Here is an 18,952-nt window from a genome sequence, read left to right as displayed (position 1 = left end):
GAAAAGTTGGATGTTAAAAAATGTAAGGTATTTTTAATCTTTCAAGGTGTAATCATTGCCTTTTTTTTAAAGTGTCCCTATTAAATAGAAATAAATATAAAATGATAGAATTAGTTTAAAGACAAATAACTAGTTTATTAGAGACAAGATTCGGTTAAATATATCTTATATTTTTTAACGGAGGGAGTAATTCTCTTTCCACCGAAAAAACATGTAATTATCTATTTACAATATATTATCTACTTCTCTGTTTTAAATGGATACGGGCTTTTGAAAAGCCCAGCCCGCTGGTCATAGGCCTTAATGTTAAAACACGTTCGTTGCAGCTCAAATATTGAAACATACAAAGGGAATTTGATAAAGTTAAAATTTTTAACCAAGACTATCAAATATATTTTAAGTAAATAGATGTAACCCAATGAGATTGATCATATTAAAATTGCGGCTTCATTTTTCTTCACCCTTCTTCCCGCCATTTTCGCCGATCACCATTGCCATTTGCATTGCGATGATATTTACAATTTTACATGTCATTGTACGGGACTTCAAGAATCAAGCCATGCGATATTTACAATGCTTCCCATTTCAATGCCATTTTCTTTTGTAATTTTATCAAGATGACTTGAATAAAAGTCGTGCCGAAGAAACACTACTTGAATAAAAGAATTTGCACTGGGCTGCGCAAATACCAAGCCAGATGGGTTAATGCCAAACCCCAAGTCTGGTCTGATTTAATATCAAGCTAAACATAGTAGTCTGTAGTGTGGTCTAGACCTCTGGACTGGTATTAACCCACCCAAAACCGGATTGGATTAGACTTGGGTCCCTGGGTTGCGAGTCAAGCTCATCTTTCATGGGTGCTTATCATTATGATGAGATGTGAAATACTAATATTTTAATTTAAATAGTCCAAATTTAAAGTATTATTTTATTTTATATTCATTAAAATAAAAAATTATAAAATGATTCTAATAATTTTTTTATTTTTAATATGATATAGATTTATTTCAAGGGTCTACTTTAATATTAAAATTTTTATAATTGCTATACATTAATTATTTAGATGTATTTCAAGAATATTTATAACAAATATTCTTACTTTCTAACAAGGCCTTCTTTAGCGCCTCTTTCTCTAATAACTATACTCCTTGCTCTAAAGTCTCCAAGACTTACTGCCTCAATCTCCTTTTTCATTTTAAACTCTTGAACCTTCTCCTACTAGTCCATTATTATTTGCCTTTCCTCTAATGTCGAAGTTCCTTCATCTTTCTTAGCATTCTTTGGAATATCTCATATGGATATTCCATAATTCAAACTATACGTTGAAACTCATAAGCACTGTTCTCTCTTAATACAAGTTTCAACCATCGTTACATCTTATTCTCTATTTAAGCATTAGGAACTTGGCCAGTTTCTCATCATCTTTGTAGATTGAGAAAAGTTTTTTTTATAAAACTATTCTAGGAACATTTCCTAAGTAATTAGGGTATTTCGTGACTAGAGTAACAATTCTCTATTTCTCTACCAAGAGATCTACTTCTATCTCTAGCATATGGATGGCTAATTGGGTTTTATTCTCTTAACTACAGCCCATTATTTAAATAACTTCTATACATTTAAATATTCCATCCTTAGCCTTCTAGATATCAAGCTTGCAATCTTATGTGAGGATTTATATATGTACTTATAGAACTTTATTACTAACTCATCATCTTCACTTCCACTGAGTTGATTAGCTGGTAGTTGCTGGCTCTCATTAGCAGTTACTATGATTACTATTGTTTTTCTTTTTTCTATCACTACCATAATAATAACAACAATGATGCCCTATCCATGTACTACCATTGTTGCTCTATACGCAGGCATATCTACTTTGTAATATTCTAGTCTTTGCAATATCAATCGCAAGAAATATGGGTTTTGCTCATTTTTTTCTTGGTTGACGAAAACTTTCATCTCATTGAGGCTTGTTCTCATCATCATACTCATTGTCATTCTCTTTACAGGCTTATTTACATTATATCATTGGCATGCCTGTTCTCATTTGGCCTATTAGCCTTAATCCTTTGACTTTTGGTTTGAACTATTCTTATTTTGCAAGAGAAACCTTACTAACATCTTTCATTTATGTTGTAAAACTTAGCAGCATTCTGTACTTTTCATTCTCACAAGCAGTACAATCTTAACTTAATATCATCATGACTTTAACTTTTACATTTATCATTCATTATCTTTTTTTTTTTTTGCTGTTTAGCTAAACATCATTATAACTTTAACCACTTATTCATAACTTTAACTTTACTACTTCACTTCGACATTGGCATTCAATACCTCATCTTAATCTTTTCATACAACGTGAGTATACTTAATTCATCATTCATACGAACTAGAAAAACTAAATTGAATTCATCATAACTAAAACATAGGCGCAACTTTAGCTCATCTTTAACATAACTTAAACACATATGTATTAACTACTCATCTCATCCAAATCATGCTCTATCCTCACAAGATGCTTAGCATAATTATTGTCATTATTGTTGACATCATTAATTAGGACTTGGTATAGGGCCCTTAAAGCTTTAGCTTTTCTAACATCTCTCTTCATCAGGTTTTAATAAAGACCCACCACAATTGTCTATGGCTTATAGCCTATCACAAAAAATATCTGGACTACTTTCCAAAATATCCTTTCTAACTTAATCACATCTATTATCAATGAAAGGATACAATAATGATTGGAACTATTTATACTCATAAAATCACATCATACAAGGGCTCTTTTGTTCTAACTACCTAAAGAATAATCTAGTCTTAGTAAGATATCCTGTGAGCAAATCATATAGATTTATATAGTCAGTGTGGGCTAGTATATTTAATTCCATGAATCTATGCTTTAAACCTCTTCCACTTTGTGATCTCAACTCAAGTGACCCTAAGATCTTTGATACTTTACTGGCTATGTATGTGGATCTCTTCCTATTTTTTTTAAATAAGAGCTAAGGAACTCAATTTCCTCTCTAGCTCATTAACATCTAGTACTCTTTTACTTTCCACATCTTTATAGCAAGATCAGTTACATTGTCTTCTCTCAAAAGGAGTTCTCATAATATTAGTTCTTGACAAAGTCCTTATCGAAAATAACTAAAATCTAATGCCTTTAACTCTTGGCATATATTTGACAAAAATCTCAACACCACCTTTAATGAACTTTACTAGCCTTTTTGGTATTAGATCAGACTTCCTAACAATCCTCCTTGTCTTGGGTCTTCCTGTAGAAGAACCTCTCTTATTTATATAACCTCTATCAATTTGTTCTCATAGTCACATGTAACTTATGATACTAGTTTATTCTCATCTCTATAATGAGCTGCAAGAAATAATATTAGTTTCTATACCAAACTTAGAGAACTTTTATAAACATTCAATTCTTTAATAAAGGCCTCTAATATTGTGACTCATTTGAACAAGAGACACTAAACTTTTAACTTTAAGTCATTCTTAAGGTTAGTACTTCTTAATGCTTCTACCTTTTTCTAATCCATTCAAACCAACAATCTTAGCTATTTGCCAGAACCGTGCTCTGGTACCATAAATGATACATCTTACCTTTTATACTCTAAATATGCCATTGAATAGCAGGAGGTTACTAAAAGAGCATTTACAGGCATACGTAATGGAACTCTTTTAAAATAAACTTCTTTCTTATTTGCTCTTTAAAACCATACCCTTCTATTTTTAGATTAATTAAAACTCTTCTTTACCTCTTTTGTAACATGGCATTCATAGGGAAGATAGATGATGCATGCAAAAATATATCATCACAAATGTATAAGTCAATATGTAATATGCTAATGTGTTAAGGTCGCTCCTACGATAAATCAAGCAAAATAGCGATTAGGCATTAAAGTTTTCACTTTTATTCACATTAAGCAAAACTAATTGGAATTGATTAATTAACTAAAATTAAAATTGAATTTACTAAAAACACAATGACAAGCTTAATTCCAACAACTACTTGAGTAAAAAGTAACATAGAGTCACTAATCCTCTAACAACTTCTTAGACTCCATTTTAACCTAATTGTTTAATTTCAAAGCCATTTTTGTTAATCGAGAGTTTTAATGGTTATTGGGGTCTTTTAATCCACTAACAATCTTCTCTTAAATTAATTACGTTATTTCTTACATAATTATCCAAGAGGCAACTCAAACTAAGAACATTCCATAATGATTATATAAGGCAATTAAGTATATGTTTATCTTAATTACAAATTAAATAAAATCCAATTCCATATTACTTAATCTAATAGTTTAGATGAGATTTCCCTTTGTAAATGAAAAATCCCAACACTTAAAATCATATTTAATGGTGGCTAAGCATCAAATAGATATTAAACCACAAGATTGAGCAACCAAAATTAATATAAAGCATAACTAATAGGTAAAAATGAGTCTAATCCATCAATAGGTTCATAGTTTTTCTAGGTCTAAGAGATTCAGCCACACATAAGTTTAGAAATTATAAAACTAGACAAAGAATATATCAGAATGAAGAAGAGAAAGAGAAGAAAAGTTTGATAGGAGAGATTTTAGACCAAAATCACTAGTCTCCTGTGAAACCCAAGCTTTTCCACCTCATTTATGGCAGTTTTTTTTTCCCTGTTTAGTCTCTAGCTATTAAAGACGAGCAAAGATGAAGAATGATGAGTCAAAACATTCAAAACCCTAAAAATATCAATTTTTTTATGAAACTATGCATTTTATTAACTAATGCTTACATTATGAAGTAATTAGATTACGCAACGGCATGAATCACTTTATCACTGCCAATATGCATTATGCTATAGCATAATTCAGATATGTTGTAGCATAAATCTTGCCTTTTCTTCATCTTCAATTTTTACTTATATATAACACTTTGACTCTTAATTTGGATCGCCCTATATACAACATAACATCATTAATGGAATTTTAACCCAAGTAATCCATCCATTTCAACAAGATATTACCAATTCTCCCTTCATATGTTCAAAGACACTTTTCTTTCATTTTCCTTAAACAATGGTCTCAATTTCTCTCAAAATTACTTAAATGACTCCAAATTGAACCTAAAATTTCCTAATACACATGAAAGTATTTAGAGTCATCAATAGACTTGGAGAATTAGTCACTATTTAGCTCAAGATAAATTTTTGAAAGAACTATTCTTTTACACTTAATTATATTTTTTGAGCCTTAGTGAGATTTTCATTCTGATCTTTCTTATCTCTTTATTTCTTATTTTAACGTGGCCTCTTACTCTCTTTATCTTACCGCACACCTTTATCCTCTTATAATATTATGGTGTACTTATGCACACAGATACAGTTATCAATAAACATCATAACATATTTATGTTATAACTTACATGGCACTTTAATGTCCAAAAGATAGGTGGACTAAGTATCCCTTTATTACATAAAACTTAGCCAACAATAAACTTCTATCTGCTTGCAAGCCACCCAACTTATACCTTAACATTTCATTTATTAGTCCTATCGGTGCCTAAAAGGTTAGTTAGAGGGGTGAGATTCGAGGTAATCTCAATAGCAAAACTATATAACTTAAGTACTTAAATTATGATATACTTTTCATAAAAATTCAAAGCCATATAGATAAACATCATAATCATAGCATGAAAAATCACATTGGCCAAGGAATTCAGCATAACACTATTACCATCATAAACACTTTATGAATTTAATACTAATGTTAACATTAACATAAAAAAAATTTAATAACTAAAGAATGCACCCTAGTTTTCCCTAGTTTAACTCAACTCAGTGACTAAATTAGGTAACATATACTGACATATGGACACTTGACTTTATCATAAGATTAAACATGACATTATAACTTTAACTCCAAATAGCATTTGACTTGGAATCACATGGTTTTAAGAGAGATTTCTCTTTTAACCCATAACCTTGTTAAAATTCTCTTGCATGCCTTTCAAGCTTGTCATGCTATAGGTGATTGGATTGAGTATCATTTATTAATAGCTCACAATTCAATAACACATAAGCAACATATATACATTTTTTAACATAGACAAAGCTTGAAAAATCATAAACTTGCCTTCATGCTCTTAGCCAAGCACTTGTTCCTTAAGCCTCTTAGGGCTCTTATATGACTTATACATTAATTTGCATGCATTACATAATGTTTGAAGCCATGGAAACATAGACTTTAGCCTCAAGTCAATGCTAACACATATCACGTACTAGTCTCCCATACTCGGTGAACAAACATGCACAACTTCTCTCGGCCTCTAGGATACCACTCATGAGGTTACGCAACTTAACTTTACTGTAAAACCTTCATGACTTGGTGTCCTTATATCATTGGCCTCAGAGGAAACATCATCTTGACTTCTCTAGCCTATCAATACTAGATTTAGGTGGTAGTAAGTGCCCTTAAAATTCAAGATTTGTCTAGGCCCAATCATGAAACATAAGGCCTATTAACTTTAAATTTGTAAATTCTCAAGTTTCTGCCCAATTAATTTATATTCCAGAATTATACATTAACTTTGAAAAATCATAACTAATTATAGAAAAATTATTTGGGCATGGTTTAGGTCTTAAATTAAACTTTAAGAAGTCCTCTTTAATGAAAAAAATAATTTCCAAGAGACTCTGTGCACCATAAACAACTCATATACTCAAGAATTATATTATTCTAGATATGCCAATATATTTTCTAGATTTCAAACCCAAGTGACTCTGTGCACCATAAACAACTCATAGACTTGAGAATTACACCATTCCAGACGTGCCAATACATTTTTCAGATTTCAAACCTTAAATTTAAAAATTTATAACTTATTCATTAAAACTCATATGGGTATGATTCTGGTGTCTACTTAAACTAATTGAACTCAATTATTTTATAAAAATATAAAATGGACAATCCATTATACATGTATTTCTAGTATCACACATAAAGTTCAACTTCATAAAATCTCTCCCTATCGCTTTTATATTTTTAGCCTTAACTTGTAAAATTCATAACTAATTCTCTGCATCTTTGATTTAGGCAAAACAAGACTCTTTTTAAAAGCTTGACATGTCCTCTGTTAATATCCCAAATATGGTGGTCATATTCAAAATTCAATTTTTGAAAACCACCACAAAATAAGGCAAACTTGAATATGGACAATGATGAACTTATGTTTAAATTTCATAGATTAACTTAGGGTTTGAATCTCATATATGCCCTTGAACACTTCCAGCCTTAAATGCACACATGCATCAACATTAAAAAGCACTTACCAAGGTCCAAAACTTCAATCTAGTCTAGAAAACATGCTTATTATTTTGGTTAATCATAAACACACCCGTAATCATGCATGAGAGTCCCTAACTCCAAGCTTTCTACCATAATCTTCAACATAAAATAGCATAATCAACAAAAACTCATGCATTTCTTCCCTTAAGCACCTTTAAGATTTTCAGCCAAAGAGAAAAGAGGAAGCTCAAGCCTCTAAAACTCACATGCAATGCTATAATCTAAGAGGAAATAGAAGGAAAACCTAAGGAGAATCATAATTACCTTTGATTGTTAGCCTTAATCCTCCAAGCTCTCTTCTCTTCTTCCCCTCCTCCTCTCCATACCTTTAGATTTCTCTCCCTTTATTTCTTTAACAGCTAGCTGAAATGAACAAAATGAGAAGGCAAGGGAAGAACTTCTCTTTATATAGAGAAAAGGTGATGGCATCCTTGTAAATATGCACGAGGTGACCAATTTTTAAGCTATTTCCTCTTGCATTTTCTTAATTTAAATAATAAAATTATAATCTTCTCCTTACACCACATGACATATGGCATGATGCAAGAGAAATAATATGGGGCCCACTTTAACTTCTTTGCACAGTTTTCAAGTGTGAGGCCAACTGACATCTTTTATTGGATTTATTAAGGATTGTGCTTATTGAATGCATGCTTTTACATGTACATTCATAAAATTTTATTTGCATAACTTTTCTCGAACATTTTCACTCAGGCATGACATCATAAGCTGTGACTAGTTCACTTGCTCTACATGTAAATAAATACTTTATTAAAACAAAAAATGATAATAAATCTTGTGAATACCATATTTTGTCCATACATTTTTTTAATAACCAAAAAAATATAAAAATAAAAAAATGAAATTTAATTCTTTTTATGATTATATTTTCAAAAAATAATTAATAGAGTTTAATTTTATTTTATCCTAGATAATCTTTTGTTGGTTAGGATTTTATTTCTTTTAGTTCATTAAAATAATTAAAAAATATAAAAATATAAAAATGAAATTTAATCCTTTTTTAGGATTATATTTTCAAAAAAATAATAATTTAAAAAATAAAAAAATCTTGCTTAAATTTTTTAAAAATATCTCTCAAATTATCTCAACCATTCAAAGATATTGGGAATCAATTTTTTGAGACTCAACTATTTTTAAATTTCTCTCCTTAAATATTTTATTTTCCATATATATATATATATATTAAAATTAGACTTTTTTTTCTCTCTCTTAATCTAATTAATAAAAAAGGAATTAAAGAATGGCTGAAAAAAAAACAAATGCTGGACATACACACACAAAACACGCAAAAAAGAAAGCCAGAAATGCAAAAAACAGGAAAAGCTTTTGGAGAGTAGAAAGCAGACTCACGCATAGAGAAAGAAATATAGAAGACATGCACGGCATAAAATAAAAGCAAGAGAACGCGAGAAGCCATAGCCAGACAAGAGAAGCACAGAGAGAGCAGCAGAAACACGAAAACACAGACTGTAGAAAGAAGAAAAACAGAGTAGAAGGAGCAGCAAGTTACCAGTATACGTACACACACTTTCAACTAGTGGAAGAAAAGAAACAGAACCAGAAACGCAGCATGCAAGCAAGTGGAAGGAAGAAAAGGAGGAAAGAGATGTGTACAGTAAGAGGGAAGCTTTAGTGATAAAGCACAAAAGAAAAAAACCAGACAAAAACAGAGTAGAAAATCAAGAGTAAGAGAGAGAGATAAAGAGGGAGAGTGAGAAAGGCTTGTTGCAGAAAAAGAAAAAAACAGAGCATGGGAGGGACGAAAATACAGAAATAGTAGCATGCATGGGACGTGGGTCTTTAGGCTGGAATAAGAGAGAAAAGGAGAAGGAAATAGAGAACACATATAAAAAAGAAGGGAGACCAGATATTGGCTTGGAGGAAGAGGAAGAAAAGAAGAAAAGAGAGAGAGAGCAGTGACCGAGTGTAGGAGACAGTGAAGTGGGAGAGACAAACGAATAGGAGAGATGAGGCATTATGAGTATCCCATGACACTACTTGGAAGGTAAAGCAAAGGAGTATCAACCCACGAGTCTCCCAACCTTATTGACAATATCGTTTGAGAGAGTTAGCGAAGCAATAACAGTTCCTTCATGCTCTTACTCTCTGCCACCACATGCTTCACTCTGATACACTTAAGTTCTTTTTCTGAATGAGGAAGGAGGAGTTAAAGCTTGTAGTAGGAGCCAAGAGTTGGAGAGGTACTGGAAAAAAAGGAGAAGGGGAGCATAGGCACAAACACAGCAGTGGGAGGAGAGAGGAGACAGAGATAGAGGGAAAAGAAAAATGAAAGAAAAATAGAGACTGAGAGAAAGAGGAAGTTGAGAAGAGACGAAGAGATAGAGTCTTTTTTCTAAAAAAAGAGAGGCAGAGAGAAAGAAGAGACTGAGATTAGGGAGAGTTTTTTTTGAAAAAAAAAGAGAGAGAGGTCGAGAGAAAGAAGAGGTCGAGATTAAAGGGGGAGATTTCTGGAAAAACAAAGAGGAGAGAATAGATCAGACATAGAAGTTGGCTAAAAAAAAGAGAAGGACAGAATAGATCGAGAGAGGTTTAGAGAAAGGACATGCGTTTTTCAGAGAGTGAAGGAAGAGGACATGCTACACAGGTTCTCTAATCTGCTTGCTTCTAAATTTAGAATGTTTTATGTTTGATTTCGATTTGTCATTTCCAAACAAATTTTATGTTTAAATATCTATAAGCTTTAATCAGTGTTAGGGACCATGAAAAATTTTTAAACAAGAGGTTGACATATGCCTATTTGATCGTTTAGATGCTTGCATTTCATTAGAATTATTGGATATGGAATTTGGCTTTGTTTGGTGTTTCTGGAAGCATTCTTGCTATAAACGCTGCAAAATTTTACATATGTTCGTGTATGGCTTGATGGATGCAAGAGTATGAAGAAGAATGATAAAGAGATTGCAAATAAAATTTTTACTTTCTATCATAACTAGCCTAATTTGATTTTAGGCATAATCTCATTATAATTGTATCTCAGATAATGAAAGAATTAGTGTGATTGTTAGACAGGGTTTTTGAATATGTTTTTAGCCTAAAAGGATATGTAGATAGGTGATGGCTTAGCTTTTATCCTTATACTGATAGAGGCCTTTTATCTATTTATAATATCTCAACATGATTCTCTACCTTCTTTATCTATTTGCATGCGCATTATGTCGTCACCAGAAGGGAGTTCCATTTTTGATGAATTTTCAATTTTGTAATTGACATCTAATGAAATAAGAGAGTATATATTTATTTGTTATTTACCCGCCGTGTGAGATTTTGAAAATTTTTGTAGGCATTTAAAATGATCTCATATCATGTAAATTAATAAGATTTCACAGCTATAAAGATTCAATTGGTATATATTAATATAGATTTCAAAGACTCATCATTAAAATTAACTCTCTTTTTATAATCTAAATTAATAATTTATTTAAGTCTCGTGAGATTTCAAGAATCTTTATAAAGACTTAAATTAGTCACATCATCATGTGGGATAATAAGTCCTCACAGACATAATGATTTTCAATTTTTATAATAAATAAATGATTTTTATAAATAATCATATAATACATAATTTAGAAAATTAATTAACCAAATTAATGTATTTAAATTATAATAACATTTACCGACTATATCTTTTAGTCACGTGAGGTTTTTGAATATTTATAGATTTCTAAAATTATTGTATTATCATATGAGTCAATAAGACTCTGCAAATATAACAATTAAATTTTTTTAAAAAAATATATAAATTATATAGTAAATTAATTAAATTAAAAATTTATTTAAATAAATATTATTCTTTTATCATGTGAGATTTTAAAATTTTCACAAATATTTAGGATACTCATATTACCATATAAGTTAATAAGGCTTTATAGGTATGATGATTAAAATTTTTTTAAAACATACATACATACTTAAACAAATTATTACTAACATTTAAAAATATAAATAAATTAAATTGCTAAATTCTTTTACCGTGTGAGATTTTAGAATCTTCATAGATATTTAGAACAATTGTATTACCGTATGAACTAATAAGACTCTACAGGTATAGCAGTTAAAATTCTCAATCATAAAACATAAAAGAAAAATAATTTTAAACTCTTTCTTTCTTTATTCAAAAAATTCAAAAATTGAGAAAATAATTAAAATTAAATTACCTTTTTTAATTTAAAATACACATATCAAAATTTTAGAAATTGTTTTATTTACAAAATGATGAATTATTTCTAATTAATTTATCTTCAAAAAATTATTTTCACCAACAACTTTCAAGCCTAAACTATGTAGACTTTGATCCCCATCATAGGGTACATAGGCCTCAAAGTCAGATGCTGAGTCAAGTCTTCCCTCATAAATAAATAAATATTTCTCACATAACTCTTATCATTTTTAAACACATGAATATAAAAGGAATAATTAAAATAATTATAAAATTATATTAATAGAACACAACAAACTTCAGGTAATTATTCTGAGGAACGAGTATTGTGGAGTGCCTAACACCTTTCCCACATTCAATCGACTCTCGAACCTAATTTTCGTTTTCGCAGACTATCCTTATCTTCTTTTAAATAGTTTCTCAAGATTTCCTTCAAAATTTTGATGGCAACTCCCGTTCCATCCGTTTCCTACTACAAAGGCTGGAAACTTCGCTCGTGCGCCATCAGGGTCACATTATTCGGGTGTGACAAATCTCTTTAAATTATATAAATAATAATATGGTCCTTCAAAATAGTATGATTATACTAGTTTTTAAAAACTTATTTGTCATTGATGAATTAACATAAATAATTAAATTACCCTTAATTCATTATATTGTTGAAGTGTAATAAATAATAAGTGCTAATAATAAGTTTTGCTTAAATAATTATAACTTTTCTTTTTAAAATTTCAAAAATGCAATAGAAAATCACAAATTCACATTTCAAATTTTTGATATCTCTAATGTGTTGTAAATAACAAGTTTTGTTTAAATAATTACAATTTTTTTTTAAAAAATTACAATAGAAAATCATAAATTCACATTTCAAATTCCTGATATTCTTAAAATATTACAAATAACAAGTGTTAATCACAAGTTTTGTTTAAATAATCATAACTTCTTTTTTTAAATTGCAAAAATGTAATAGAAAATCATAAGTTTGCATTTCAAATTCTTGATATTCCTAAAATATTGCAAATAACAAGTGCCAATCATAAATTTTATTTAAATAATTATAATTTTTTTAAATTATAAAAATGTAATAGAAAATTATAAGTTCGCATCATGCGAACTTCAGTATAAGTTAGTTACACCAAAGTAAAACTTCAACAATATAATAAATTTTCTATTAATAACAAAAAAATTTCTATTAAATTTTCACATTTGCTACACTTCAGCAATATAATAAATCAAAGGTAATTTTATTATTTATATTAATTTATTAATGACAAAAAAATTTCTACAAACTTCGGTGTAATTATACCATTTTAAAGGATTAAATTGTTATTTATATAATTCAAAGGAATTTTATTATTATTTTTTCTTATTAATATTATGATATAAAACATCTTTTAAAATCTCAACTGGTCCAATTCCAATATATAAAATACTAGGTACTTTTTAAGATTATTTTTTAATTGTATCCTTACTTTATTTATGTTTTAAATAATGTGTTGAAATTTCAGCTATCATAATTAAGATAATAATATATAATATTTAATAAAGATATAATTATAATTTTAATATTTCATCTAACTTTTTTGAGACCATTATCAATATTTTATATTGTGACTTGGAGGCAGTAAAACATTGGGAAACAAGCGAAGAGTGGTATTCTGAACATTGATCTCACCCAAATGAAGTTTCCGCGTTAATCTTGATTTTGTTTCTTTTTCGCCTTTCAGTTTTTAAAAAAGCTTCCTTTTTTATTCTATTTAAAACAGTCCTTATGAAAAACGCCCATAGATAGTCAATTAGTCATAGTGGTATTTGATGAGGCCGGTTGGCGCGTCCAGTAAACCCTTGGTCTCAGCTCTTTGAAATATTAAATTCGGTCACATGAAGTTGACTTTCATAAGGGCCTGTCATATTATTACTGCCTATTAATTATTCAAACAGAACAGTTAAAAATAGTGTGAATAATAAACACTAGTCATTTAAAAAATTGAAGTCTCGAGTCCTAATCTTTTTATATATATGCTTAAAAATATTATAAAAAAATAAATGATAAAATATATAAAAAAATTGAGTAAACATAATTTTTAATTCTTATATTTTATTTATGTTTTGTTTTTGATTCATATATTTTTTTAGTATTTTAAATATTTATATTTTTATTTTTTAATATTTTTTATAAGTAAAATATAGAGACATTAAAGGATTTAAAATAATAAAAAATAAAAATAAGAATTTCAAATATAAAAAAATATAAAAATTAAAAATAAAATGAAAGTAAAATATATGAATTAAAAGTTATGGATACTTAAAAAAGTTCCATAAACAAAGAACTAATGGCATATCCGTGCAGTGGAAAGAAAAGTCGTTACTTCTTTTGTTTGGGGCACCATAAATTCGTAAAATCGAACCTAACAAAAAATGAAAAAAAAAAAAAACCAAATTGGCCGAGTTTTGGGAATTAAATAATTAATGAATTCTTGCCTCGCAGTGCATGTACACACATCACCACGCCTAGCCTAGTCACCTACGTTACGTACAGTTTCCTTTTCTCTGTAGACTTTAGAGCGAAAGCAAATGCATTTAGTTACCACAAGCCATCGATCCCTCTCGCAACATCCTCTGAAGGCGGGCCCCGCAGGCCATCAACACACGATTTTCTCTCTGCCCACCAAACAAGTCAGTTTAATTCCTTGCTCTCTCCTCTGCTCCCTCTATTTCCGATTTTCCGCCGATTGATCTTCCCATTTTATTCACTTCCCAAGACGAAAAGTCGGTTCTTTTTCACTATCTTTGTCCCAAAATTCTGCTTTTTTTTTTTTTTTTTTGCATTCGGCTTTCTCATCGAACGGAAGGTTGTGATTAGCGTTCGTCGTCGTCCTTCTGCCCCATGGAATTCCTCTGTTTTCTTCGCGTCGTACTGGAGCTAAATTCTGTTCATCTTTTTCAGTTTTCTTAAACTTTTTGGGTTGGTTTGACGGGAGGATAAGAGAGCAGAAAAACCAAAGAAAAATAGGATAATCTGTCCAAGAGTCCTTTGTAAGTTTGTTTTCTTCGTGACTCCCCAGCACGACAGCTCTGTTTCTATGTTTTCTTGAACTTACCGGACCGATTTTCTCCAAAAAGGAAAAAGGAAAAATGGAGAAACTCCACTCGCGTTTTGGGGTTTCTTTCGTATATCGCATACTGTTGATTCTTTCCATGGTCTTGTCGGCTAGGCCCCAGGACGCCGCGGTTATGGCCATTCTCAAGAACTCGATCAAAGGGTCGAGTTCGCTCCAGTGGTCCGACCCGGATGTCTGCAAATGGTCTCATGTTCAATGCAATTCTGCGAAACGGGTCGCGGCAATTCAGATTGGGAACCTGAACCTACAAGGCTCACTGCCAAAGGAACTCTCTCGACTCACAGAATTACAGCGCTTCGAGTGCCAATCCAACAGTCTCTCAGGGGCATTTCCGTCATTAGCCAGTTCCCTCCAACACCTTTATATTTCAGACAATGGCTTCACCTCTATGCCTCCAGATTTCTTCAAGGGCATGTCTATGTTAGAAGAAGTAAGAATCGACCATAACCCTTTTCCTCCGTGGCAAGTCCCCGACGTACTCAAGGACTGCGTAGCATTGCAAACTTTCTCGGCGCAAAATGTTTCTTTTGTTGGAGAAATTCCTGATATTTTCGGCAAAGATGGTCCATTCCCAGGTTTGACTAAATTGATCCTGTGTTTCAATCAACTTGAAGGTGGATTGCCTTCGAGTTTCTCGGGTAGTTCGATAGAGCTGCTATGGGTCAATGGACAAAAGAGCAGTTCTAAACTTAATGGCACACTTGCGGTGTTCCAGAACCTGACTTCATTGAAACAGATTTGGATTCATGGTAATTCCTTCACTGGTCCTATACCTGACCTTTCGCACCATGATGAATTGTGGGATGTGAGTTTAAGGGATAACCAGTTAACTGGTGTTGTTCCGTCGTCTCTTATGACTCTTGCTAGTTTGCAAGTCGTGAATTTGACTAATAATTATCTTCAAGGACCGATGCCTGCGTTTAAATCAGGAGTACGTGCGGATATAGAGGGGATAAATCAGTTTTGCACGACCAAGCCTGGCCAGCCATGCAGTTCTTTGGTGAACGCTTTATTGTCGGTGGCTGAACCTTTGGGTTATCCATTGAAGTTTGCTCAAAATTGGAAGGGCAATGATCCTTGTGCTGGTAACTGGATAGGGATTGTTTGCACAGGTGGAAATATTACGGTTGTGAATTTTCAGAACATGGGCCTTTCTGGGACTATTTCTCCTAGTTTATCCAGCCTCACATCTGTAAAAAAGTTGCTCCTTGCTAACAATAACCTCACTGGTACCATACCTCGGGAGCTTACTAGCATGCCTGTTTTGCAAGAATTGGACGTTTCGAATAATCATATGTATGGTAAAGTACCAACGTTTCGGCAAGACGTGACTCTTAAAACGGCTGGGAATCCTGATATTGGAAAGGATAGTCCTTCTCCTCCACCGGGATCCCCTAACCCGGATAATACTGAAGGCAATGGTAAGAAACATAATTCAGCAGTCATTATTGTCATTGTTGTGGTGGGGGTTGTCGTTTTACTTGGCGTGCTGCTATGGGGACTCGTTTGGTTCAATAGAAAAAGAAAGCATTCAAAAAAAATTCAGAGTCCAAATGCCGTAGTGATACATCCTCAGCATTCTGGAGACAGAAATCACTTGAAGATCAGTGTTGTAAATGCTGGTACTGGTGCTAATGGAGGAGGAACCAATGGACGGATTACCAGTACTTGTAATGCAGCTGGTGGTGTTGATGTGGTGGAAGCTGGTGGTATGGTAATTTCAATTCAAGTTTTAAGAGAAGCTACCAACAATTTCAGTAAAGAGAACATACTGGGGAAGGGAGGTTTTGGCACCGTGTACAAAGGTGAATTGCATGATGGGACAAAGATTGCAGTGAAGAGAATGGAATCTGGAGTGGAGGGTGTGAAGGGGCTGAGCGAATTCAAGGCTGAGATCACTGTACTCACTAAGGTTCGTCACAAGCATTTGGTTGCTCTCATGGGGTATTGCTTAGATGGAAATGAGAGGCTTCTGGTGTATGAGTACATGCCTCAGGGGACTCTAAGCAGGCATTTGTTCAACTGGAGAGATGAAGGATTAAAGCCACTGGAGTGGACTAGAAGACTTATCATTGCATTGGATGTTGCCAGAGGAGTTGAATACCTTCATGGCTTGGCCCAACAGATTTTCATTCATAGGGATCTCAAACCGTCAAACATCTTGCTTGGTGACGATATGCGAGCTAAAGTGTCTGACTTTGGGTTGGTTCGTCTTGCTCCAGAAGGAAAGGTCTCATTTGAAACTCGACTTGCTGGAACTTTTGGATATTTGGCACCAGAATATGCAGGTATGTTGCCAACTCTGTTTTCATATTAATTAATCTATACGTGGATAGTAAATAAAGATTGTATATACTAATTGATAATTGATTGCAAATCTAAGCCAAGTGTAATGTACTATGTTTTACAATTTTTTTCCCGGAAACACGTGCATTGGCAAAGCAGAGAAGATCAATTCTCTGTTAGAAATTGTCACAGAACTCATTAATTTTTACTTATTAGGTTGATTTGTGGTTTATTAGCCTCATTCTTTTAATCCTGGCATTACATTGATGGTGGATATGTGAGTTTTAGTCTAATGGAAAATTATCTTAACTGCGCCCATTGCTTTAGAATAATGTTTTGACATGATTTCATGTTGTTTAGGCTGTTGAATAGATTGTAAAAAACAAGTCACTTGGCCAATGAACTTGTGTCATTATATCACATTGTGCCTTTTTACCCCCTCCGGTTCAATTCGCTGAGGAACTGAAATGTGATTTTTCTTTTCATGAACGATTGGGGCAGTAACTGGACGAGTAACAACAAAGGTTGATGTCTATAGTTTTGGAGTGATTCTTATGGAGATGATCACTGGGAGGAAAGCGCTTGATGACAGTCAAACCGAAGAGAATGTCCACCTTGTGGCATGGTTTCGGAAAATGGTGCTGAACAAGGACACATTCCGAAAAGCAATTGATCCAGAAATAGAAGTCAGTGAAGAAACTGTATCCAGTATTAACACTGTTGCAGAGTTGGCTGGCCACTGCTGCGCAAGGGAGCCCAGCCAGAGGCCGGACATGGGCCATGCCGTGAACGTGCTCGCGCCTCTTGTGGAGGTCTGGAAGCCTGCAGAAACAAGTTATGATGACATTTGTGGGATTGACCTTGACATGGACCTGCCTCGGGCTCTTAAAAAATGGCAAGCTTTTGAAGGAGTGAGCTCCATCGCCATGGGCATGGTTGCTACTTCATCTTTGGTTTCCAGTGCAGATAGTACACAGTCTAGCATACCCCCGAGGCCATTTGGACTTGGAGCTTCTTTTACTTCTTCAGATGGAAGATGAGTTTGGATACAATTACACACACCCTCTTCTTCAACCCAAAACTAGCTTCAAGTCTGATGCTGTTAGGTTGTGAGGAGCCAAAATGTATTACTTCCTGCTATTTCAGAGGTTTTGGCATGCAAGAAATTAGAGATGATGTAAAAATGTTATCTAAAAATGTTATCTTATAGTTGTTTCCGTGTTGGGTTTGTTCGGTAAGAATTTTTCACAGGTTTGATTTTGCTTTTTAAGGCAAAGAAAAAAACTTAAATTAGTTTCCGATTTTTTTTTTAAGATATTGGAAGAATATGTGAAAATAAGGTCTCAAATGTTCTCTCTCTGTCTTTTTTTTTTTTTTTTGACCGATGCTAGGTATTCTGGAAAATCTGAAGATGTTACTATCTTCGTGCTCTGTGTTTTTTCTTTTCTTTTCTTTTCTTTTTTTAATAATCAATCTCATTTGAATCTAGTGGAAGAAGAATGCTTTGACTGGGGAAGTCGTGAAAGATGATGGGAATGATTGGTGGGATAGGCCTTCGGCTTTGGCAGAGACAGAATAATAATGGGAATAAAATGAGATATGAAAATGATATATCCTTGCCAGCCAGCGGCTCTCATTCGCCCATCGTGATTTATTCCTTATTTATTAATTATTCATTTTTGTCCAATCCAATCCGGGACTTGTCTCCCACCTCACTCCACAAACTAATAGATTCTATTTTATGTTGATAGTTACAGTATTGCAGAGGCTGTTTAAAATTATTTTTATTTTATTATTTTAAAAATTAGTGTTTTGTAAAACATATTTTAAAAATAAAAAATAATAAAAATATATTTTTTTTTGTTCTTGAAAACTATAATGCTAGAACATCTAAAAATTATTTTTATTTTTATGTTCTTTAAAATAATATTTTATTTTTTTATTCTTTAAAACACTTTTTTAAAAAGATATTATCAAACAAATTTTTTTATTTTGGAGAATAGAAATCTATTCCC

At 32.2% G+C, this 18,952-nt stretch overlaps 1 protein-coding gene across 1 annotated transcript; it reads left to right on the top strand.

Annotated features, from left to right (window-relative positions):
- Positions 1-14,137: 14,137 nt before the first annotated feature.
- Positions 14,138-18,154, top strand: LOC129311412 (receptor protein kinase TMK1-like). Its single transcript, XM_054953716.1, has 2 exons — positions 14,138-16,939; positions 17,439-18,154. The coding sequence occupies exons 1-2, from the start codon at positions 14,665-14,667 to the stop codon at positions 17,975-17,977; spliced, it is 2,814 nt and encodes a 937-aa protein (XP_054809691.1). The 5' UTR covers positions 14,138-14,664; the 3' UTR covers positions 17,978-18,154.
- The last annotated feature ends 798 nt before the right edge of the window (positions 18,155-18,952 follow it).

Source organism: Prosopis cineraria, unplaced genomic scaffold, assembly GCF_029017545.1.
Source record: "Prosopis cineraria cultivar Desert tree isolate PC_DT_omini unplaced genomic scaffold, ASM2901754v1 PC5, whole genome shotgun sequence".
In the NCBI taxonomy this organism is placed as follows: Eukaryota; Viridiplantae; Streptophyta; class Magnoliopsida; order Fabales; family Fabaceae; genus Prosopis; species Prosopis cineraria.
Note: the sequence above shows the minus strand (reverse complement) of the source record. Positions and strands in the feature narration are given on the sequence as shown.

What these genes read in the sequence shown, in the direction of transcription:
- LOC129311412 (XM_054953716.1), top strand. Translation starts at nt 14,665, where the DNA reads ATGGAGAAACTCCACTCGCGTTTTGGGGTTTCTTTCGTATATCGCATA. An exon ending in TTTGGCACCAGAATATGCAG is followed by an intron (nt 16,940 to 17,438) that starts GTATGTTGCCAA and finishes CGATTGGGGCAG; the next exon opens with TAACTGGACGAGTAACAACA.